The sequence below is a fragment of the Cryptotermes secundus genome, unplaced genomic scaffold (assembly GCF_002891405.2).
Source record: "Cryptotermes secundus unplaced genomic scaffold, Csec_1.0 scaffold909, whole genome shotgun sequence".
Classification (NCBI taxonomy): Eukaryota; Metazoa; Arthropoda; class Insecta; order Blattodea; family Kalotermitidae; genus Cryptotermes; species Cryptotermes secundus.
Window position 1 is genome coordinate 434,541 of NW_019722439.1, and position 18,726 is coordinate 453,266.

At 42.8% G+C, this 18,726-nt stretch overlaps 1 protein-coding gene across 2 annotated transcripts in view; it reads right to left on the reverse strand.

Annotated features, from left to right (window-relative positions):
• Positions 1–1,669: 1,669 nt before the first annotated feature.
• LOC111861505 (MOXD1 homolog 2) overlaps positions 1,670–18,726 on the reverse strand; it is a 272,739-nt gene continuing 255,682 nt past the window's right edge. For both annotated transcript variants that reach the window (XM_033750350.1, XM_023846149.2), the window contains 2 exons: positions 10,693–10,861; positions 1,670–2,217 (listed from right to left, as the gene is read on the reverse strand). In XM_033750350.1, coding sequence (XP_033606241.1) covers positions 1,957–2,217; positions 10,693–10,861 — 430 coding nt within the window. In that variant the 3' untranslated portion in view covers positions 1,670–1,956. The remainder of the gene's footprint in view (positions 2,218–10,692; positions 10,862–18,726) is intronic.

The following is an 18,726-nucleotide window of genomic DNA, read 5'->3' on the forward strand; positions in this document are numbered from 1 at the left end:
ATTAACTCGGTTATTATCACGGAACATAAAATTACTTTCAATTCGACTAGGTTTCCGTGATTTATTTCGAGATTCGTATGCTCAGTGTGAGGTGTGTATTCATCTTTTATTTTAGGGAGGGTTCGGATTATGTCTACGTGATCAATTACAAATTTTTAAGTAACGAATGTATCCACACGGAAGGATTACAGATTTCTACATTATCGGCGTACGATGTATGAAAAGTGTTGCAATTTCTGTCATGTACAGGCTAAACTTGTCCAATTTTAAAATATGTCTTAATTTGTTTTGCGACAAAATAAATTCGCCACAAAATTAAGTACAAATTTCTCAGTGATATTTGAAAAGCATGGAGCCATCTATGGGGGATTTTCAAAACTAATTTATTGTCGAATTTAGACTGCAACAAAAAGGTGGGAACATTTACACTCTTCATTTTTCTGCATAATCTCCAAGCGCCTCATTCTTTCAGATCCATGACAAAAAAAGCTTTCTTTCCACACGATTTCATTACTGTTTACATCCTTAGCTTAATTTATCTATGCTTATTGCGTTACTTTATTAAAGTCTTATGTTACTTGTCATACATTAACATCTACGACATCCAATGTCCATGTCTTAAAATTGTGCAATTATTTACTATGATTTGACGTTTCACAATGTTATTAATTCTCATAATCTGTGTCGAAGGAACTTGGTACTAAGTATTTTATTTGTATTATGTTGGTGCTAGCATACGATGGGGTACCCAAAAGAAACCGAACTAATTTTTTTGTGGGCAGAGCTTTTGTAGTACCGCGTTTTGCCGCTATGAGCGCATAGAGCTAATATTCCTGAGTCGATAAGCCGACTACCGTTGCTTCAGGAGGTAAGGACTAGCTTCGGCAGATTGTATAGTGACAACTGTTTTGTGTGATCGTCGTTTTTGCAATGGCCCGAAAGCATGAAAATGTTGAAAAAAATCGTGAAATCATCAAGGAACATCGACGACGGACCACTGAAGAAATTGTGGAGCTGTCGGGGGTGATTTGGAGCTCAGTTCAGCGAATTTTGACAGAAGATTTGGGAATGAAAAGGGTGGCTGCGAAATTCGTGCCACGACTGCTGACTGCTGAACAAAAACAAGGTCGCGTGGAAGCATGCTGTGCTTTGAAAGAAGAGTCCCGAAATGATCAAAACTTTTTTTCAGCGTTTTGCTGATGTTGCTGAGGTGAAGGAAAAAACGACGGAGGCGCTGTCAAGCATCTCAAAAGATGAATTTAGATAATGTTTTGAAAAATGGAATAAAAAACTAGACAAGTGTAAGTGGAGAGTACTTTGAAGGGGATTGAAGGTTTGTGCTTAAAATTTGAATAAATAAGTTAAAAAAATAAGTTCGATTTCTTTTGGGTACCCCCTCGTAACATTGCATCGGAGCTAATCGACAGATTTCACAAAGAGATCTATCCAATTAATGTAGTATTTCATGGAAAAACATTCGCTTCGTATAAATTAAATCTGAATTCTTCAGTTACCTTTATTATTTTATGAAAAATATTCTATTTATGTAAGATTTGATTTTTTCACGGCGGTGACTATGAAGAATGCCGTCTTCTTGGATGTTGCACCGTGTAGATATTGTGTAAACTGACGTTTTTGAGGAACTTATCGCTTCCATCTTCAGGGAATAAAAATCCGTGAACAAGGAACCAGCGTGAGCAGGTGGTTGCAGCCACGGCTCCACATCCCAGAAGACGTAATCCTTAATATTTTAGGTACTTCACCAATATCACCATTATCATCGACAAGAATAATCTCGGTGAATGAAACAGATTCACTCTCATATTTAGGGCCGTGAATTTTGGCCGCAAGTATACTGCTAGGCGAGACGTAGAAACAGACATATTTATTTAACTCTGATTTCTGGAACCACTTGAAAATATTCACTCGTCAAATACACCTATGCAACCTTTGAACTCAACTCCAAATCAGTATGGCACTCCAAATTATTACAGACACTAGCCACGAACATGTTATTCTGTTGCAGCGATTTAACTTTGATGTCTCTTGGTCTGTAATTCTGTTGTAAACTTTGGTTTGTCCGCCACCTTGGCCTTCTTCTTCTCCACCTTCTGGCTTCTTTCTACGTCCAGGCTTTTTCCGTACTTTCTGACACAGATTCACAGCTTCGAACGGTTTTGTTATGTTTGGGTAGAACGCTTCCAAATTCTCCGTTCCCTAGAAAACCAAGAGTATGTAGTTTAATATTCAATGCTGAATTTCTCGTACAAACAAGCAGGAAAAGATTATTTACTTACTTACTTACTTACTTACTTATGAAGCTAGGCCGCGCCATAGCCCAAGCGGTTAGTCGCTGGCTTCCCATTGCAGCGGCCCGGGTTCGATCCCGGGCCTGGTCAAGTGGGATTTGTGGTGGACAAAGTGGCGCTGGGGCAGGTTTTCTCCGAGTACTTCGGTTTCCCCTGCCAATCATCACTCCACCAATTGCTCCACAATCACCCTCACCTATCATCTGGGGCTGGTACAATAGGACAGAAGTGGCCGCAGTACAAGGGACTTAGTCCCACCCCACTAGCAATAAAAAAAATACTTACGGAGCTGAGCGCTTCTTAAGGAGCCGCCAAGTCTGAAGCTACTCAAGAATTTCCTAGCATTTTATTGAACCCGAAAGTTCATTACCGTGTTCACAAGAGCCCTCCACCGGTCCCTATCCCGAGCCAGATCAACCCAATCCATACCATTCCATCCTATCTCTCTAAGAACAATTTTAATATTGTCCACCCACCTACCCCTTGGTCTTCCCAGTGGTCTCTTTCCTTCTGGCTTTCCCCACCAAAGATTATTGCATGATTTAAATTCACACATTCCGCAGTCATGCGGTGTCAGAGACTTATAACAGAAAACTGAGCCTTGTATCTGGGGAGTCCAGTATTCAAATCTCGGCCTCTTCAGTTTTGTAATTTTTTTTTTTACACAGGCGGTAGGACTCCTTGGACGAGTGATCAGTCCCTCCTAAGGCCGCTACCTACACATAGAACAACACAAACAGAATAAACACACACAGATTTCCATGCCTTGAGTGGGATTCGAACCCACGATCCCAGCGTTCGAGTGAGTGAAGACAGTTCATGCTTTAGACCGCGCGGCCACTGTGATCAGAGACATATGTTAATACCGATATGCACGTGTCCAGGATCCGTTAGGACTCATTTTTATTAATTTTGCTCTGCAATGCCATCTGTTGGCGAGTTGTGGCGTTAATATTCTTGAAGTTTCAGTTGTGGCTGTCTATAATTTCAAAGTGCAAGCATCGCTGCATCATGTGTTCTGACCTTGAATGTAACAGTACTGTTCTGACGCTCGTTGGAAAATGGCGGTTGAACAGAGAGCCAACATCAAATTTTGTTTGAAGTTAGGCAAAACAGTCGGAGAAGCGTACGAAATGATGAAAGGTGTGTACGGTAGTGATTGTTTGAGTCGCTCGAACACATTTCGATGCTATGCTGTATTTCGTGACATTGAAGACGCTCCACGTTCATCAAAGCCGAGAACAATTCACACTGAACAAAATATGAAAAACGTGACCGAAATCCTTTCATCAGACAGATGTGTTTATGCAAGACTCATCGAGGAGCTTCTAGGAATATCAAAAAGTACTGTGCATCAAATTTGGGCAAACGGAAGGTCTGTGAGCGGTTTGTACCGCACGCGCTGTCAGGCGATGAAAAACATGCCAGAGTGGAACACTGCAAAGACATGTTACGGTTGGCCCAAAGTGATACAAAATATGCAAAATCGATTGTTACTGGTGACGAGACATGGTGTTTTCCAAATGAGCTTCTCACAAAGCGGCAGAGTGCAGCGTGGCTGAGCCCAAAGAAGCCGAAACCAAAGAAAGTGCGCATGCAAAAGAGTCGAGTAAAGACACTGCTAACCGTTTTCTTTGATTCCAAAGGAATCATTCACAAGGAATTTCTGCCAGAAGGTCAAACAGTGAATTCTGATTATCATCTTGGAGTCCTAAATCGTTTGTGGGCGAGAATTCTTCTAATTCGACCTGAATATCGAAGGTTCCTGGTCGCTCCTCCTCGACAATGCCCCACAACACAAATATAAGATCATGCCCGATCTTTTTGGCCAGAAAAAGATCACAGTCCTTGATCATCCACCATATTCGCCACATTTGGCTCCAGAAAATTTCTGGTTGGTCCCAAAAGTTAAGTTGGCAATGAAAGCAGACCGTCACGACACCATCCAGGACATCCAAAAGGAATGTACCCCAGTTTTAAATGCGATTCCACAAAAGAAGTACAGTGACCGTTTTCGAAAACTTCTCAGTCGTTTCCAGCTATGTATTGATTCAGAAGGAGACTATTTTGAATAAAAAGAGTGAAATTTTGAAAATAATTCACGTCTTGTATTTTTAATGAACACAGTCCTAACAGAACCTGGACACACTGTGCATATTTCTTCTAATTTGGTCTGTTTCCTTTGCTAATATATCGCGTTATGTGAGCGTAAAGGGGGACACGAGGATTACGTAAACTCGGAACTGGTTGTTGCCCGTAGCCAGACCTAACTTCCGGCTGCAGGAAATGACCCTCTGAGTACGCTACATTATATAAGTTGCTGTAATGGTCCCAAAGCAGCTTCCGAGTTTTGCCAGAAGTCTCTCCAGAACTTCTGGAACAGTGGCTAATCCTGGACTGCAAGTCGGATTACGGGTAAATGCAACCGCATGACCTGGAAATAGTCACAATCCTATTCCGAATTTCTCTGTATTTTATTTTGTCATTTGCGCCGAAGCACAGTTCTGGGATCTTATTCAGTCATGCGGTGGGACTAGAAGCTGGCCTAGCCTGAACTACACGAAGGTATAGAAGCCGTGGAATTTCAGATACAAAATGTAAACACATATAAGGACAATGAAGAATGTCGTCTTCTGGGATATGGAGCCGTATAGACATTGTGTAAACCGACGTTTCGGAGGAACGTATCGCCTTCATATTCAGGGTAGAAGAAAAATACACGGGCGAGGAACTAGCGTGAGCAGACAGAGCCCTGAGAGGATTTTTTCTTCTACCCTGAAGATGGAGGCGATAGGTTCTTCCGAAACGTCGGTTTACACAATATCTACACGGCGTCATAACCAAGAAGACGGCATTCTTCTTAGTCACCACAGTGAAAACATCAAATCTTACATATAAGAAAATTTAAAATATTGCTAGCTCTTGGAAAAATCTAATATTTTGGCTGATGGTTACAAAGCGTTATTAATAAAATTTAAGGTTCTTTCGGCTGCAACGAAACATTGCATTAAGCCGGGTCCAGACTTGTTGCGTATCCCCGTATCGTATCATCCTTCCGTTGGAAAATGATACGCAACGGGCTGTTCGCTCGCTTGGCGGTCTTTTCCCGTCGCATCAAAGGGACGACTCGGGTTGCAGTGGTGCCAGTCTGGACGCGTAGGCGGCTGCATCGCGCTTTGCTTATCAGCTCCAGACAGTTGGAGTGTAGTCATCACCAGTGTGCGTTTGAAGTGTATTGAAGATTGACGTATGAGTCTCCGGTTGCCAAAAATCGCAGTGTTACAGCCAACCTTTCCTGAACAGGAATTGCTTTTCTGAACACGGTATCTTTTTTTAAAAATTTTCGGCCCGATCAAATTTATCAACAACTCAAAATCTGACGGATGCATCCTTGTGAAATTTTTGTACATCCCACTGACTGACTGAAAATTTAAGTCCGCCAAAAGATTGGACCCATTGTATACTTTCCTACTGGCATAGATCGGTGATATCCACAAACGTCGTCATTTTGTTCTTCTTCCCTTTATAGCATAGTGAAGATAGATGTACGCGGCCGCTGCTACCGTCAGGTTGGGTGTAGTCATTGCTGACTGAAATCTGGCTCGAGACTGAGATTCATTTCTTCGTTGCCAAGGAGAAATTTTATCGCGTTGCATCGGTTGATACGCAACGGAGATACGCAACAAGTCTGGACGCAAAATTTTGTCGCGTTGCATCGGACGATACGCAACGGAGATACGATACAGGGATACGCAACAAGTCTGGACCCGGCTTTAGGTTCGCCATGTTGTATCTTTCCGTCTCCGAATGGAACAACAGAAGAAGAGTTGTTCGGATTATGTAGGGATCTGCCACTAGGAAGGTTCACCAAAATTTGTTCACATGCTCCAATTCTGGTTAGAACCGGATTAAACAACGAACATTTAATACGAAGACTGATGCATGTGTTTATGTGTGCTTTCACATCTGTCTGGGCTACAAATATCTGAAACCATCTTCATAGGGAACAATTAAACACATGGTATATTCTGAGTACACATTTTTCTAAGTAATACGGGTTTCGAGATAACAAAACAAAGTTGACTTTATGCTGCGCCACTTCGCAACTAGGGAAATATTGGACTTATTTCTTCCCCGCCCTTATGCCACGCCGGTTTTGCGCTCTTTACAACATAACAGCCACAAACTGAACATCCAGAGAAAATAACAGAGCAATCGAGCCGTAAATGGTATGCTATGCGTACATTTCTTGTTTATATTCCTCCTGTTTCACTGTCCTGCGCACAAAAGCTTTCGCCAATATCCTACAGAGAAGACACTTTGATTACAATGTGTGGATAATATATTCAGATTAAATTCCTCACACTAGAGTACACGGGGTAAACCCGGAGCAGATAATGTGGCGCGGGCTTAGATTTCACATGACGCAGATTATCAATGCGCGCGCAGATAGCGCAGTAGAAAAGAGTCCTCTGTGATGACGCTTCTCTGTTTTTGTTTACAAACAGATATTCTAGCGAAAGAAAACAACATTTACCTTTAAAAATACATTGAGATAAGTGTTTATATTTTACACAATGTTTGGTTAGGTTTTAATTTTGAAAATAATGACGATATTCCATAACATATTACAACAAACGTTGAATGCAGGTTAGGTTTACACCCGTTGTGGTCAGGCATGTTGGGCGATAGCAGTGTCATGCGTTTTCTGTCCCATGTTTTCGTTACAGAAGACGCACCGTAGGAAGGTGTTAAGGCAGTTACCCGATTAAATTTACATGAGGTCAAGATGCCGCAGCCTAAACATATTAAAAGGAATATTATATTTAAGCATCCTGTTACACTCTACACAATGTATGACACAAACTCCGTCCTAAGTGCAACAATTTTTTGCAGTTATTTTGTCCTCTTTTCTTCTACACTACATGTTTCGACCGTAAATGGCCATCATCAGGTGTATTTCTCTCACGTAGCTGTTACACTGCATGTAGTTTAAAATTTAAAAACACCAGCTTTCTTAATTGTTCATTTTTCATATATATATCAGCAAGGGGATTCTGCGCTTAACTGATTAAACACTACGCCATGAAGGCGTATGGGGAGTGGATGTATAGAGCCACATTTTCTTGATCTCGGCACTAGTTGGAGGTGAATGGTCAGCTTCACGCCCCGGCCGCTTTACCCTTGAGAAAAGAGCCCCCGGTACCCATTGGATATGATGTTGGGTGGACGTCACGGTGAAGTGAAAATTCTTGCCTCACCGGAACTCGAACCCCGACATCTCTGTCCTCCAACCCGTAGCCAGTCGCTACACGACCTGGCAGGTCAACCAAAGAGTATTAAACAATCTCCGTGGTTTGTAGTCCGCAAGCGAACTATACCGACCGAGCGACAGCAGCTTGTCTGCGAAGTTAGTGCCAAATTTAGCGGATAGAGGGTGTCACGTGGTCAGGGAAACGAATCCCCACGGCCGTTAATCTCGGTTTTCTAGACCGGAGCCGCTATTTCCTCGAAATAGCTCCTTAATTGTCCTTACGAGGCTGAGTGGACCCCGTTCCAGACCCATTACTTCTCAGAAAATATGGTAGCGCCGATAATCGAACCCGGACCTCTGGAACTGTAGCCAGGAACTCTGACCACTAGACCACAGAGGCGGTGTACCAAAGAGTATTAGAAAGATAAAATGATGGGGAATGAGATGGGAGGTCATACGGCAGAGTTTGGGGACATGGCAAATCCATACCGCACGATGTCAGGCGCAGCTGGGAGGGTACCAGGTTTCAGAGGATCAGACTGGATTTTTATGACTCAGAATAGGGGGTCAGTAGCGGACGCTTGTAAACGCAGGCCCCATAAGAGGCAGGCAATTTCTTAACTACCTGAGGGAATATTAACTTCTGAACAAGGACTTTGTTCCATGAAGCCAGTGCGCATGCTCCGTACGGTTTCTTTGTGCCACGCAAGTAAGATTCCACCTAGAAAAGCGACAAGATTCTTACAGAACAAAGCAGTCTTCTGGGATTTGGCACTCTGTATATGTGGTGTTAACCTACGTTTCGGAGGAACGTATCGCCTCCATCTTCAGGGTAGAAGAAAAAAAATAAGAAATCCGCAAGCGAAGAGACCGTGAGAACCGGTAAAAGCAGCCATAACTGAGCAACATACATCGTATCAATACCTGGAAATAAGAGCTTGAATATGAATGCTGAATAAACAGGTTCACTTCCTATCGTAGCTACAGGAACATTTCCTAAATAATGAGTAATTACAGGAGACAAGAGAAATTGCCCTAATATTCTGAGATCGATATGTAAACCGGAGTAACATGTAATTACTTTGAGGACCAATTTATGGCTTTCGTATTGTCCTTAGTATAAACAGTAATTACGTCCTTTAACAGCATTGATCGGTTGATATTTGTAATGCAGATGTAGTGTATACTTTGTGCCGTGGGAACGTCAATTAGACGGCTTTCATGTCTCGGTGGGTTGAGCTGCTGCTCTGTGAAGAACATGGCGGAGTTGAGTTAGCAGTGGGAGAACGTTTCTTCTTATTTCATGATCATATCTCTCAATTACATATTTATTGAACATCGGCTGGATGCGTCTCAAAATAAATTGGTGATGTAAGCAGTAACGACCTATTTTATTGGATGATTCAAGTATTACCTGGAGTGTTTGAAGAATACTGTTAAAAACCTCGTCAGAAAAAGCGGTTTATGAAGCGGGAATCGAAGCCAAGTTCTCATACAATGAAGCAAGAGTGAAAATAGCTTCCACGTTGGAAGAAATTTATTGGTTTTAATTACTATTTATTTGTTGTGAAATTTTAGAATTTTATGAAACTCAAATTTTTATTATCGTTTCGACACTAGCCCGTCACTGGTCCTAACATGGTCCAGATTAATCCAATCCATGGTTTATTTCTTGGAACCTGTAAACTTCGCCTGATTTGCTGAAAACTCGACATTTAACGTGTTTTCTTGGAGGTGTTACCCATAATATGTAACGGTATTCGGAAACAGCTTAGGAAATGTACCCAAAGTATGTGTATCCTGCAGCTTTTGCTATGTTACTTTCTCAACATAACCTAAATGGTTCTTACGACGCTGTCAATAGCTAAACTATAGGCCCATGAGGCGCCGAAAACATGAGCGACGGATGAATGACGAATTAGCATTTTAAAAGAACCAAAACGAAGTGTGATCGAAGTACCATATCGGCATATGTCTGAAGGACTGAGGAAAACAAAGTAAAACATGTAAGGAGAGTTGGTACCCTGGCCGAGATTCGAGAGGAACCCTCAGAATGCGAGACCACAGATTTACCCTTGCCCCAGCCCTGGTGTCCAGGTTTTCAGTCAATTAATGTTGACATCTGATCCCCTTACGCGTATCCTACTGCAGGCGGGGGCGGGGGGAGGGGTTGTTCTATTTCACTTTGAAAATAATATAGAAAAGGAGAATATAACTGTGTTTCTTTTATTAAACTTTATGCGATTATAACAGAATAAACCATAAAAGGTAAGGAAGAAAGAGTAAAGTTGTCCCTGCGCTTATTCAGTTAAGCACTATGCCATGGCGGCGTGGAGGTACCGCCCCACACAATTCTTGACCTCGCCGCTAGATGAAGGTGAGTGGTGAGCTCCCCGGTACCCATAATTTTGATTAATTATCTTTAAAACCCTAAGACATGAGAGAACCATGCGTTGGAACGGAATTGTTTTTAATTTTTCTTTATAAGGTTTATTTTTGGGGCACGCGGTAACGTAGTTGGTTGAGGCATTATGTTACAAGCCAGAAGGTCGCGGGTTTAAGTCCCAATGAGGTCATTGGATTCTTTCAATTGACCTAAACCTTCCAGCCGCACTATGGCCTTGGGGTCGACTCAGACTCTAACAGAAATGAGTACCGGGAATCTTCCTGGCGGTAAAGGGCGGCCGGCGCGTAGTGCTGACAACCTTAACGCCATCTTTGAGGCGATTGTCTAGAAAATGTGGGAACCTCAACGTCTCACAGCCCTATGAGCCTCCACGGCCTGTTACAGGGATACCTTTATTATACTTTCTATAAATTTTGTTCGAATCATATTTCATTCTGACAGATATTTAGAAACTTGTAGTCGAGTTACATGTACAAAGGAGCACAGATTTTAATGCGAATTTTCGTCGTTGTTTTCGATTTTAACCAAATTTGGAACTTACCCGCAACTTTCAGTAAAGTTCTCCAGCTTCAAATCCTACGATAATCCCACCAGCTGTTCTCTAACTTCTCCTTGCGGTTATGCAAACATAAAGACATTCTGAATCCAATAGACGTACTGTTGCAAATGCTCCAAAAGTGTAATCATTTCGTGGTCACAGACAAGCAAACAAATTTTCTTACCGGTAAGAGTGTAGGCTTCTTCATCCAGCAGAGAGGCTTGAAGCTGCCTTTGCGCGTTGCTTCCTGAAAACTCCTGAAGTGGTTCTCCCAGTCATACGTAACGAGACGGCTTTCCAGGGTCATGTCTGCCAGCTCGGGTGGAGACTTGATCGTCACAGGGCTGGAATCCCTGAGATCATAAATATCACATTAACTAACTTCATACATTAGAGTCCCTTAAAGGTGACAGCTGCTCACGTGGACAGGAAGTTTCCTGTCCCCTGGCAGATAGCTAATGTATAGTGATTCAGATGAATCCATGTAAGAACTGAGGTTTTCACGGCAGTGACTATGAAGAAAGCAGGCTTCTGGGATGTGACGCCGTGTAGATATTGTGTTAACCGGCGTTTCGGAGGAACGTATCGCCTCCATCTTCAGGGTATAAAAATCCGTCAGCGATGAACCAGCGTCTGTAGATACCTGCTCACGCTGGTTCTTCCCTCGCGTATTTTTATACCCTGAAGATGAAGGCGATATATTCCTCCGAAACGTCGGTTAACACAATATCTACACTACGCCACATCCCAGAAGATGGCTTTCTTCAGATGAATCCAGTTATGTTCTGTTTCGATCTTTTAGTAGCCGTGTTTTTTCTTAAGCGTAATTGTTAAACGTAACTATTAGCGTAAAATATATGTAAAATCCAATGGAAGTATCTTATCAATGTCGTATCTTTATCTTCTTCTATCTTTTCTCCAGCATTTCATTCAATTTCTGCTTCCTATCGTCAACATTCTGCCTCTTGCTTTCTTTCTTTGCTTTATGTTAAAACAGATTCGTCATCCGCTTTGAATTATTTCCCCCCAAACGTTTTCTCTCTTTCTCCCTTTCCTTCCGCATTCCTCTCTTTGCCTTTTCACTTTTCTGTCCCACTGCTACCGCCATCTTTACGTGAGAACACTTCAGGTTAGTCTTGCTACCGTTTGACAAGTAAGCCTGGCCACCTGTCGCATCTTATCACGGAGCTAAATGAACTGTGACAGAAATAGCGTATTACATCTAGACTGTAACACTAGGAGCAGCAGCGTCGTGTCCACAAACTTCTCTCCCTAGGATCTATCAGAAGTTTATTCTCCAATTTTCGGTCTGAATTTTAACCGAACGATATCAAAGAAGTTAATAAAGAAGTTGGATATCAAAGACGTTTCTACATCAGAGTTTGGAGTGCATTTATTTTCTCCTGAGTTCGTGCTCAGTCCACAGCAACGAATCGATTTTTATTCCACAATTATTTGAAGACTTTTACAAATTACAAGTATTATTCTTATTTGAAGAAAGCAGTCTTCTGGGATTTGGCACCGTGTATATGTGGTGTTAACCGACGTTTCGGAGGAACGTATCGCCTCCATCTTCAGGGTAGAAGAAAAAATATAAGAAATCTGCAAGCGAAGAGACCGTGAGAACCGGTAAAAGCAGACTNTTATTTGTTGATTTCATATATTTGCGGTTTCATTAATGACGTCAGAGGAGAAACTGTTGAATGAAGGGCCATTAGCAAACAAAATTGGAAATGATATGGATTAGGCACTCGTCGCCTGCCTTAGGCACGCCTACTGCCCCTACATTCTCCTGAGGAGGATCAGGAAGACCACGTCCGGTGTGGAGGAGAAGTCGAATACCTCCACCAGAGTCCTGCGGGTCGTAAGAGGCGAACCCAGGGAACCCAGTTCCTGGGGTATAAATACGGGGACCTGGCCCTCCAGGTTGGGGGGTCTCGAATTTGAGACAGTAAAATGTGGTCATAAATACCACGGGACTCAGACCTAAGAGTGACTGTGCTGGCGAGAACCAACAGTATTTGTACATGACAGACCCATCCTCTCATCAGACAGGATGTTACATAAGGACTACAACCGCAAGCATTCAGTTAGAAAATGAAATTAATGGTCATGAGTCTCAAGGGGCTTGTCGCCAAGACGAACTGATTGGCGGTAAACCTCCAGTTGTAAAGCAACTCTTACTTTGACTCTGACTATGACTGTAAAACCATGAAAAAACCTGTCAGGGTATTCGATCACCGGATATAAATGCGGAAAAACCTGCCTCCAGAACATGACGCAACACACATACCCTTGCAACAGCGAGAACTTGCATTTATTGTTATCATTATTAATATTGGGGGCACGTGGTAGCGTATTTGATTGAGGCATTAAGGTACAAGCCGGAAAGTCACGGGTTCAAGTCTCGATGCGGTCATTGGATGTTTTTCAATTGACTTAATACTTCCAGTCCGACATCAGAGAGAACACTTTCAGCAACAAGTCACAGACTGTACGTATTACGGAGATAGTCTCTGAGGGGGGGGGGGGACACAGAGCTTCCCTTTGAAACATGAAATTCATCTCAATAAAATTTAAAATTTCCGTCCGTACTTCACAGAAAACACACTGCTACAAAGTGCAACTAGTTAAAGATGTTTAGGGAAATAATCAATTATTTATGTCGAGAATTATTAGAAACGCATAAATACATTATCCGTTCAAATTTATTTTTCCACAATATTCATTCAGACCGCCCCCATAAATAGGACTGGGGTTTAAAGTGCTAATTACAGCAATTCTGCCGAATATACCACATCGGTGTCAGCATTTAAGAGTCATCACGGTTGAAACTTGACAGCTCATTCACCAAAAAATATTTTTACTACCTTTCGGACAAAAAAAAACTGCACAGTTTCGTGAGGGCAGAATTCAGTTGCTCATAACAGAACTTCTGACACTGTGAACACACGAATTTGGAGTGTACCATTAAATACTCTGCTAATTCTGTTCAAGAAAACAGTTAATACTGCAGTGTTGGAACTCCTGGGCTGCTATATTACGCTGCTGACATCTCGTGTCTACAAACGGAATGACACCTTTATGGTACATGAACACAGTCCACACATTAAATAGGGCAACAGTGAGAACTTGTCACCGTCCCTAATAGCTTGTTTTGTTAGCCACAGCAGCGGTAATAAGGGAGGGTAGACCAAGCTTATTTGTCCTGTGTTGTATCTCAATGTTTCACACAGATATGCTTATGAAGGCAATTAAGGATCACGGTATCGTGGCGTCCCTAACGCTTACACAATTGCACGCTTAACCCTTTAATGCACAGTGCTAAATGTATGTGTCATCGGCTTTAACATTAAGAATAAATACTTTTTTGTCCACGTGCTTAGATTCTCAGAATAAAGAGTTATTATATGCCTAAAAACAAACAAAATCCGTGACCTGTACCGACCGAGCGATCGCCGCTTGTCGGAGACGTTAGTACCATCTATTGCGGATAGAGAGTGTCACGTGGTCAGCGCAACGGTTCCACACGGCCGTGAATCTCAATTTTCTAGACTGGAGCCGCTATTTCCTTGAAATAGGTCCTCAATAATTCTCACGAGGCTGAGTGGACCCAGTTCCAGACCTACTACTTCTCAGAAAACCTGGTAGCGCCGGAAATCGAACCCGGGACCTCTGGATCTATATCCAGGAACTCTGACCACTAGACCAAAGAGAATATTAGTAAATAACTGGTCTTTGTAATGGAAGCACAGTGTTTTCTGTGTGGTGGGATCTGTATATATTTGGACAGAATTCATACTTCATTGGAATAACTGCTCTCTATCTTCAGGGTAGAAGACTCGACATTAGTCTGTCAGCACCTGCTCACGCTGGTTCCTCGCTCGCGGATTTTCTTTCTTCTTCTACCCTGAAAATGGAGGCTGTACGTTCCTCCGATACGTCGGTTAACACAATATCTACACGGCGCCACATCCCAGAAAACGACCCGCCGTGAAATCCTCATGTCTTACATAAGTTTCTTTTTGTTTCAAGCAAACAGTTACAATATTTTTCAGTCTTTACAGAACGAATTATTAGCATGAAACTCTCGGAAAAAGTAATCGCCTGTTTTCCATTGATATGGCATGGACCGCGCAGAGCACGACGCGTCCAACAGTTCTTCTATTGATGCATGTGTGTTCGTTGCCATGGTAATGTTTTAACGAGCCGTTGCCTAGCAACAATAGGAGGATACACAGGCAGACATACAGGCTGATGGGACGGATTTATGGAGCACGCAAATGAGAGGGTCTCAGGTGTCTTGATACATGTACAAAGTTTCATAAAGGTTGGTTGGGGGGGGGGATAAAACCCAAGGACACAAAGAGCATCGTCATCGTATAAGCCCAGTTTTATTTATCAAAATAAAGAACGTAGGCTAAAATCATATTAAATTACGTTAGAGATAGACTGGCTTATTCAAAATTGCGTAAACGAGGAATGTATTTAGTCTTTATCTTTCCAAAATAAGGAAAACACAATAATTTGTTCTGCAATAAGTTGAATTTAAACCTAAAATTGAAGTTAATTAAACAGTTGTAGTGCCATATTGTACACTGCTCTCAGTGCCTGGTATAAGAACGTGCGCAAGTTCGATTTCTGGAATTACCGCTTTCCTATAATTAATAACAGAATTGTAGAACGCAACAGAACAATGGGGACATGACTGGCGTGCATGCAGCATGTGTGGAATAGAGACAAATTTTACACAACATTCTAGACGAAGGAACTAAACGAAAGAGACTAATTCAAAGACTTTTGGCCGTGCCATAGTAGCTGGTTTCCCACCGCGGCGGCCTGTGTTCGATCCCGGGTCTGGTCAAGTGGGATTTGTGGTGGACAAAGTGGCGCTGGGGAAGGTTTTCTCCGAGTACTTCGGTTTCCCCTGCCAATCTTCATTCCACCAATTGCTTCACAATCACCCTCACCTATCATCTGGGGCTGGTACAATAGGCCAGAAGTGTCCGCAGTACAAGGGACTTAGTCCCACCCCACTAGCAGTAAAAAAAATTCGAAGAATTAGGCGTAGTATTGTGACATGACGCCAATAAGCCAAAATAACAGAGTTAGACGCTTATTGCTAGGCAACGACTCGGTAAACACATTCCCGAGGCAACGAGTGCGTAAGCAACAATCGAATAACTTCGGTTGCTATACAACGGCGCTGCAAACACGCCTTTCCAACAGTACAGAGGCTATGTTTTCTTTAGGGTCCGTGGAAAGTGATTATAAAGAAGATTTCCTAAGCTGGCAGGAGCAGTGTAGAACAGAATCGAGTTTCGCGACACCAGCCTCTCAGGAAATGACCTTGGGAGCAGAGGAATTGAATTAAGTCGAGTCTTCTGAACTGGCAGTTGCACAGTATTGACAATAAAGGGATTAAGCTGTGCAAAGAAGACTTCATGCGTGATATAAAATTACAGTGAGACTGTTATACATCCGTTGCCAGGATACGACAAATGAAGAGTGAGAACCATAGTGCCTGTGTGAAGTGCGGAAATAGCGATAGTGCTGTATTATTGCCCGTAGTCCTGAGGTGTTTGAATAAGGTGTCAACGAATCCAATCAACCAATCCAAAACCCGTGTTATAAGTCACGCAACAACCTCCTGCACGTATAAACCTTAGAGAAAGAGGATGGAAGATTTTGGACAGGAAATATCTGGCTCAGGATGGAGTTCCTTGGTGCGACTATTTTCATCTGAAGAAGATTCCGCACTATGCAGTTGGTTACATAATCACAGCTGTGGTTATGGGTATAAGCGTGTGGTTACGAATATTAAGTCAGAGAGGTTCGACGAAAATGTTACCCGACAATCACTGGAAGGACGGAAAAAATTGCAGACAGTATAATCGATTTTCTGACAGAGATTCAAATACGACATCTCCCGACTGCTTTGTGAATTACGTACAAGAGACTCATTTTAGAGTGGGTAGACTCAGGTTTATACAAAAGTGGAGAAGTCCAGAACCTTTTGTCATCTCGTCTGAAGTGTGAAACTTGGTGTCTAATATTAAGAGAGGAACACAGACTGAGGGTGTATGAGAACAGGGTGCTGATGAGAATATCTCGACCTAAGAGGGATGAAGTGACAGGAGGTTGGAGAAAGCTTCATAATGAGGAGCTTCATAACTTGTACTCTTCTCCAGGTGTAATTAGAATGATCAAGTCAAGGAGGATGAGGTAGGGCATGTAGCAACAGAGGCGAAGAGGAATACATATAGGATTTTGGTGGGAAAGCTAGAAGGAAAGAGACCAGAGGGAAGACCAAGGCGTAGGTGGGTGGATAACTTTTTTTAATTCGCATATTGGGGGGTGGAGTCCAGTTGATTCCACTCGGCACGGCGGCCACTGAGTAGCCTATTGTATCTGCCCGGGTGATTGGCAGGGTAAACCGAAGTACTCGGAGAAAACCTACCCCAGCGCCATTATGGACAATATTAAAATGGATCTAAGAGAGATAGGATGGGGCGGTATGGACTGGATTGATGTGGCTCGGGATAGGGACGAGTAGAGGACTCTTGTGAAACGGTAATGAACCTTCGAGTTCCATAAAATGTTGGTAAATTCTTGAGTGGCTGTGCAACAGGCGCCTTCTAAAGAAGGTCTCAGCTGCGTGGAGTTAGTGAGGGGAGAAGACATTATATTGTAACTCTTCTTCTTCTTCTTATTATTATTATTATTAAAACGGATTAGGCCTTCTGGTCTGTTCCAAGTTAGATTTAATCTCAAAATATGAATCTTATAGATATTTGGTAGGACACTTTAGACGGGGCATCAGCCCACCACAAGGCCACTACTTCATCAGCCCATTACAAGGCCACCACTTCGTCAGCCCATAACAAGGCCACTACTTCAGCAGCCCACTACAAGGCCACTACTTCATCAGCCCATCACAAGGCCACTACTTCGTCAGCCGACCACAAGGCAACTACTTCATCAGCCCATCACAAGGCCACTACTTCATCAGCCCACCACAAGGCCACTGCCTCATCAGCCCATCACAAGGCCACTACTTCCATCAGCCCATAACAAGGCCACTACTTCATCAGCCCATAACAAGGCCACTACTTCATCAGCCCATCACAAGGCCACTACTTCATCAGCCCATCACAGGGCCACTACTTACACAGGACAACATAGACACACGGACATACATCCATGCCTCGAGTGGGATCCGAACCCACGATTCCAGTCTTCGAAGACAATTCGTATCTTAGACCGCGCGGCCACTGTGATCGGAACAATATAACTTATTTCGGCTAAGTATACAGAGGGGCCCAAAAATGTAAGCACACTGACCCGCCGCCATTTTATTTAACTGTCTTGCCATTCGCTATGCTGGCTTTGACATCCACGTGACTAGCGTCATACATAAAGAGAGTATCGCATTCCCGCCGTACGTTATGTTTCGGTTCAACTTTGAAAATGACCTTAGATAGCATTAATAAAGCGCGTGCACATTTTTTGTCCCCCCTCCCCCTTATATTTTGAGGCTAACTACAATTCCATGCATTAAAGACAGGAAGAAATTCCTGAAGAAAGCATCACAGAGCTAAGTACTGTGGAGAGGTGAAATGAAAGAAATATGCATACACAGGGCGATCGGTGAAAAACAGAAGCCTAAAATAAACAATTCTTATACACGCATATGTACATTTGCGTGTGCGCGCGTGCGCAATAGCTGGAGCATGTTTATAGAGGCTTGAGAGTCATCGAAGGGGCTTTGCTTGTAAATGTCATAGCGTCTGCAGAACAAGGGATGTGCTCCAGTGTTCTGTGGAGATTGTGGCCACAGAAATCCCTGGATTCGCCGGCTTTTCTTACAGAAACAGCGCACCAAAGCAATTCACGGAGCACATAACTGAAAGAGTCATTGAAAATGCATTAATCAATATCCGAATGGAAACCTTTACACGTGTCTCATGAAATGAAATCAAAATGATTTATGCATATATTCTGAACAGTGGATGACACTTCCTGCATATTTTCGAACACTCATTCTTATGTTTAGAGAGATATGGGTAAAAGGTAGAGGTAAAGTTGTCCCTGAGCCGGTCACGGCAGCCGAGCGGTCTAAGGCATGTACTGTCTTCGCTCGCTTGGAAACCGGGATCCTGGGTTCGGATCTGTTTCCTGTGAGGTACGAACTGAATTCTTATACACTGCCGGTCAC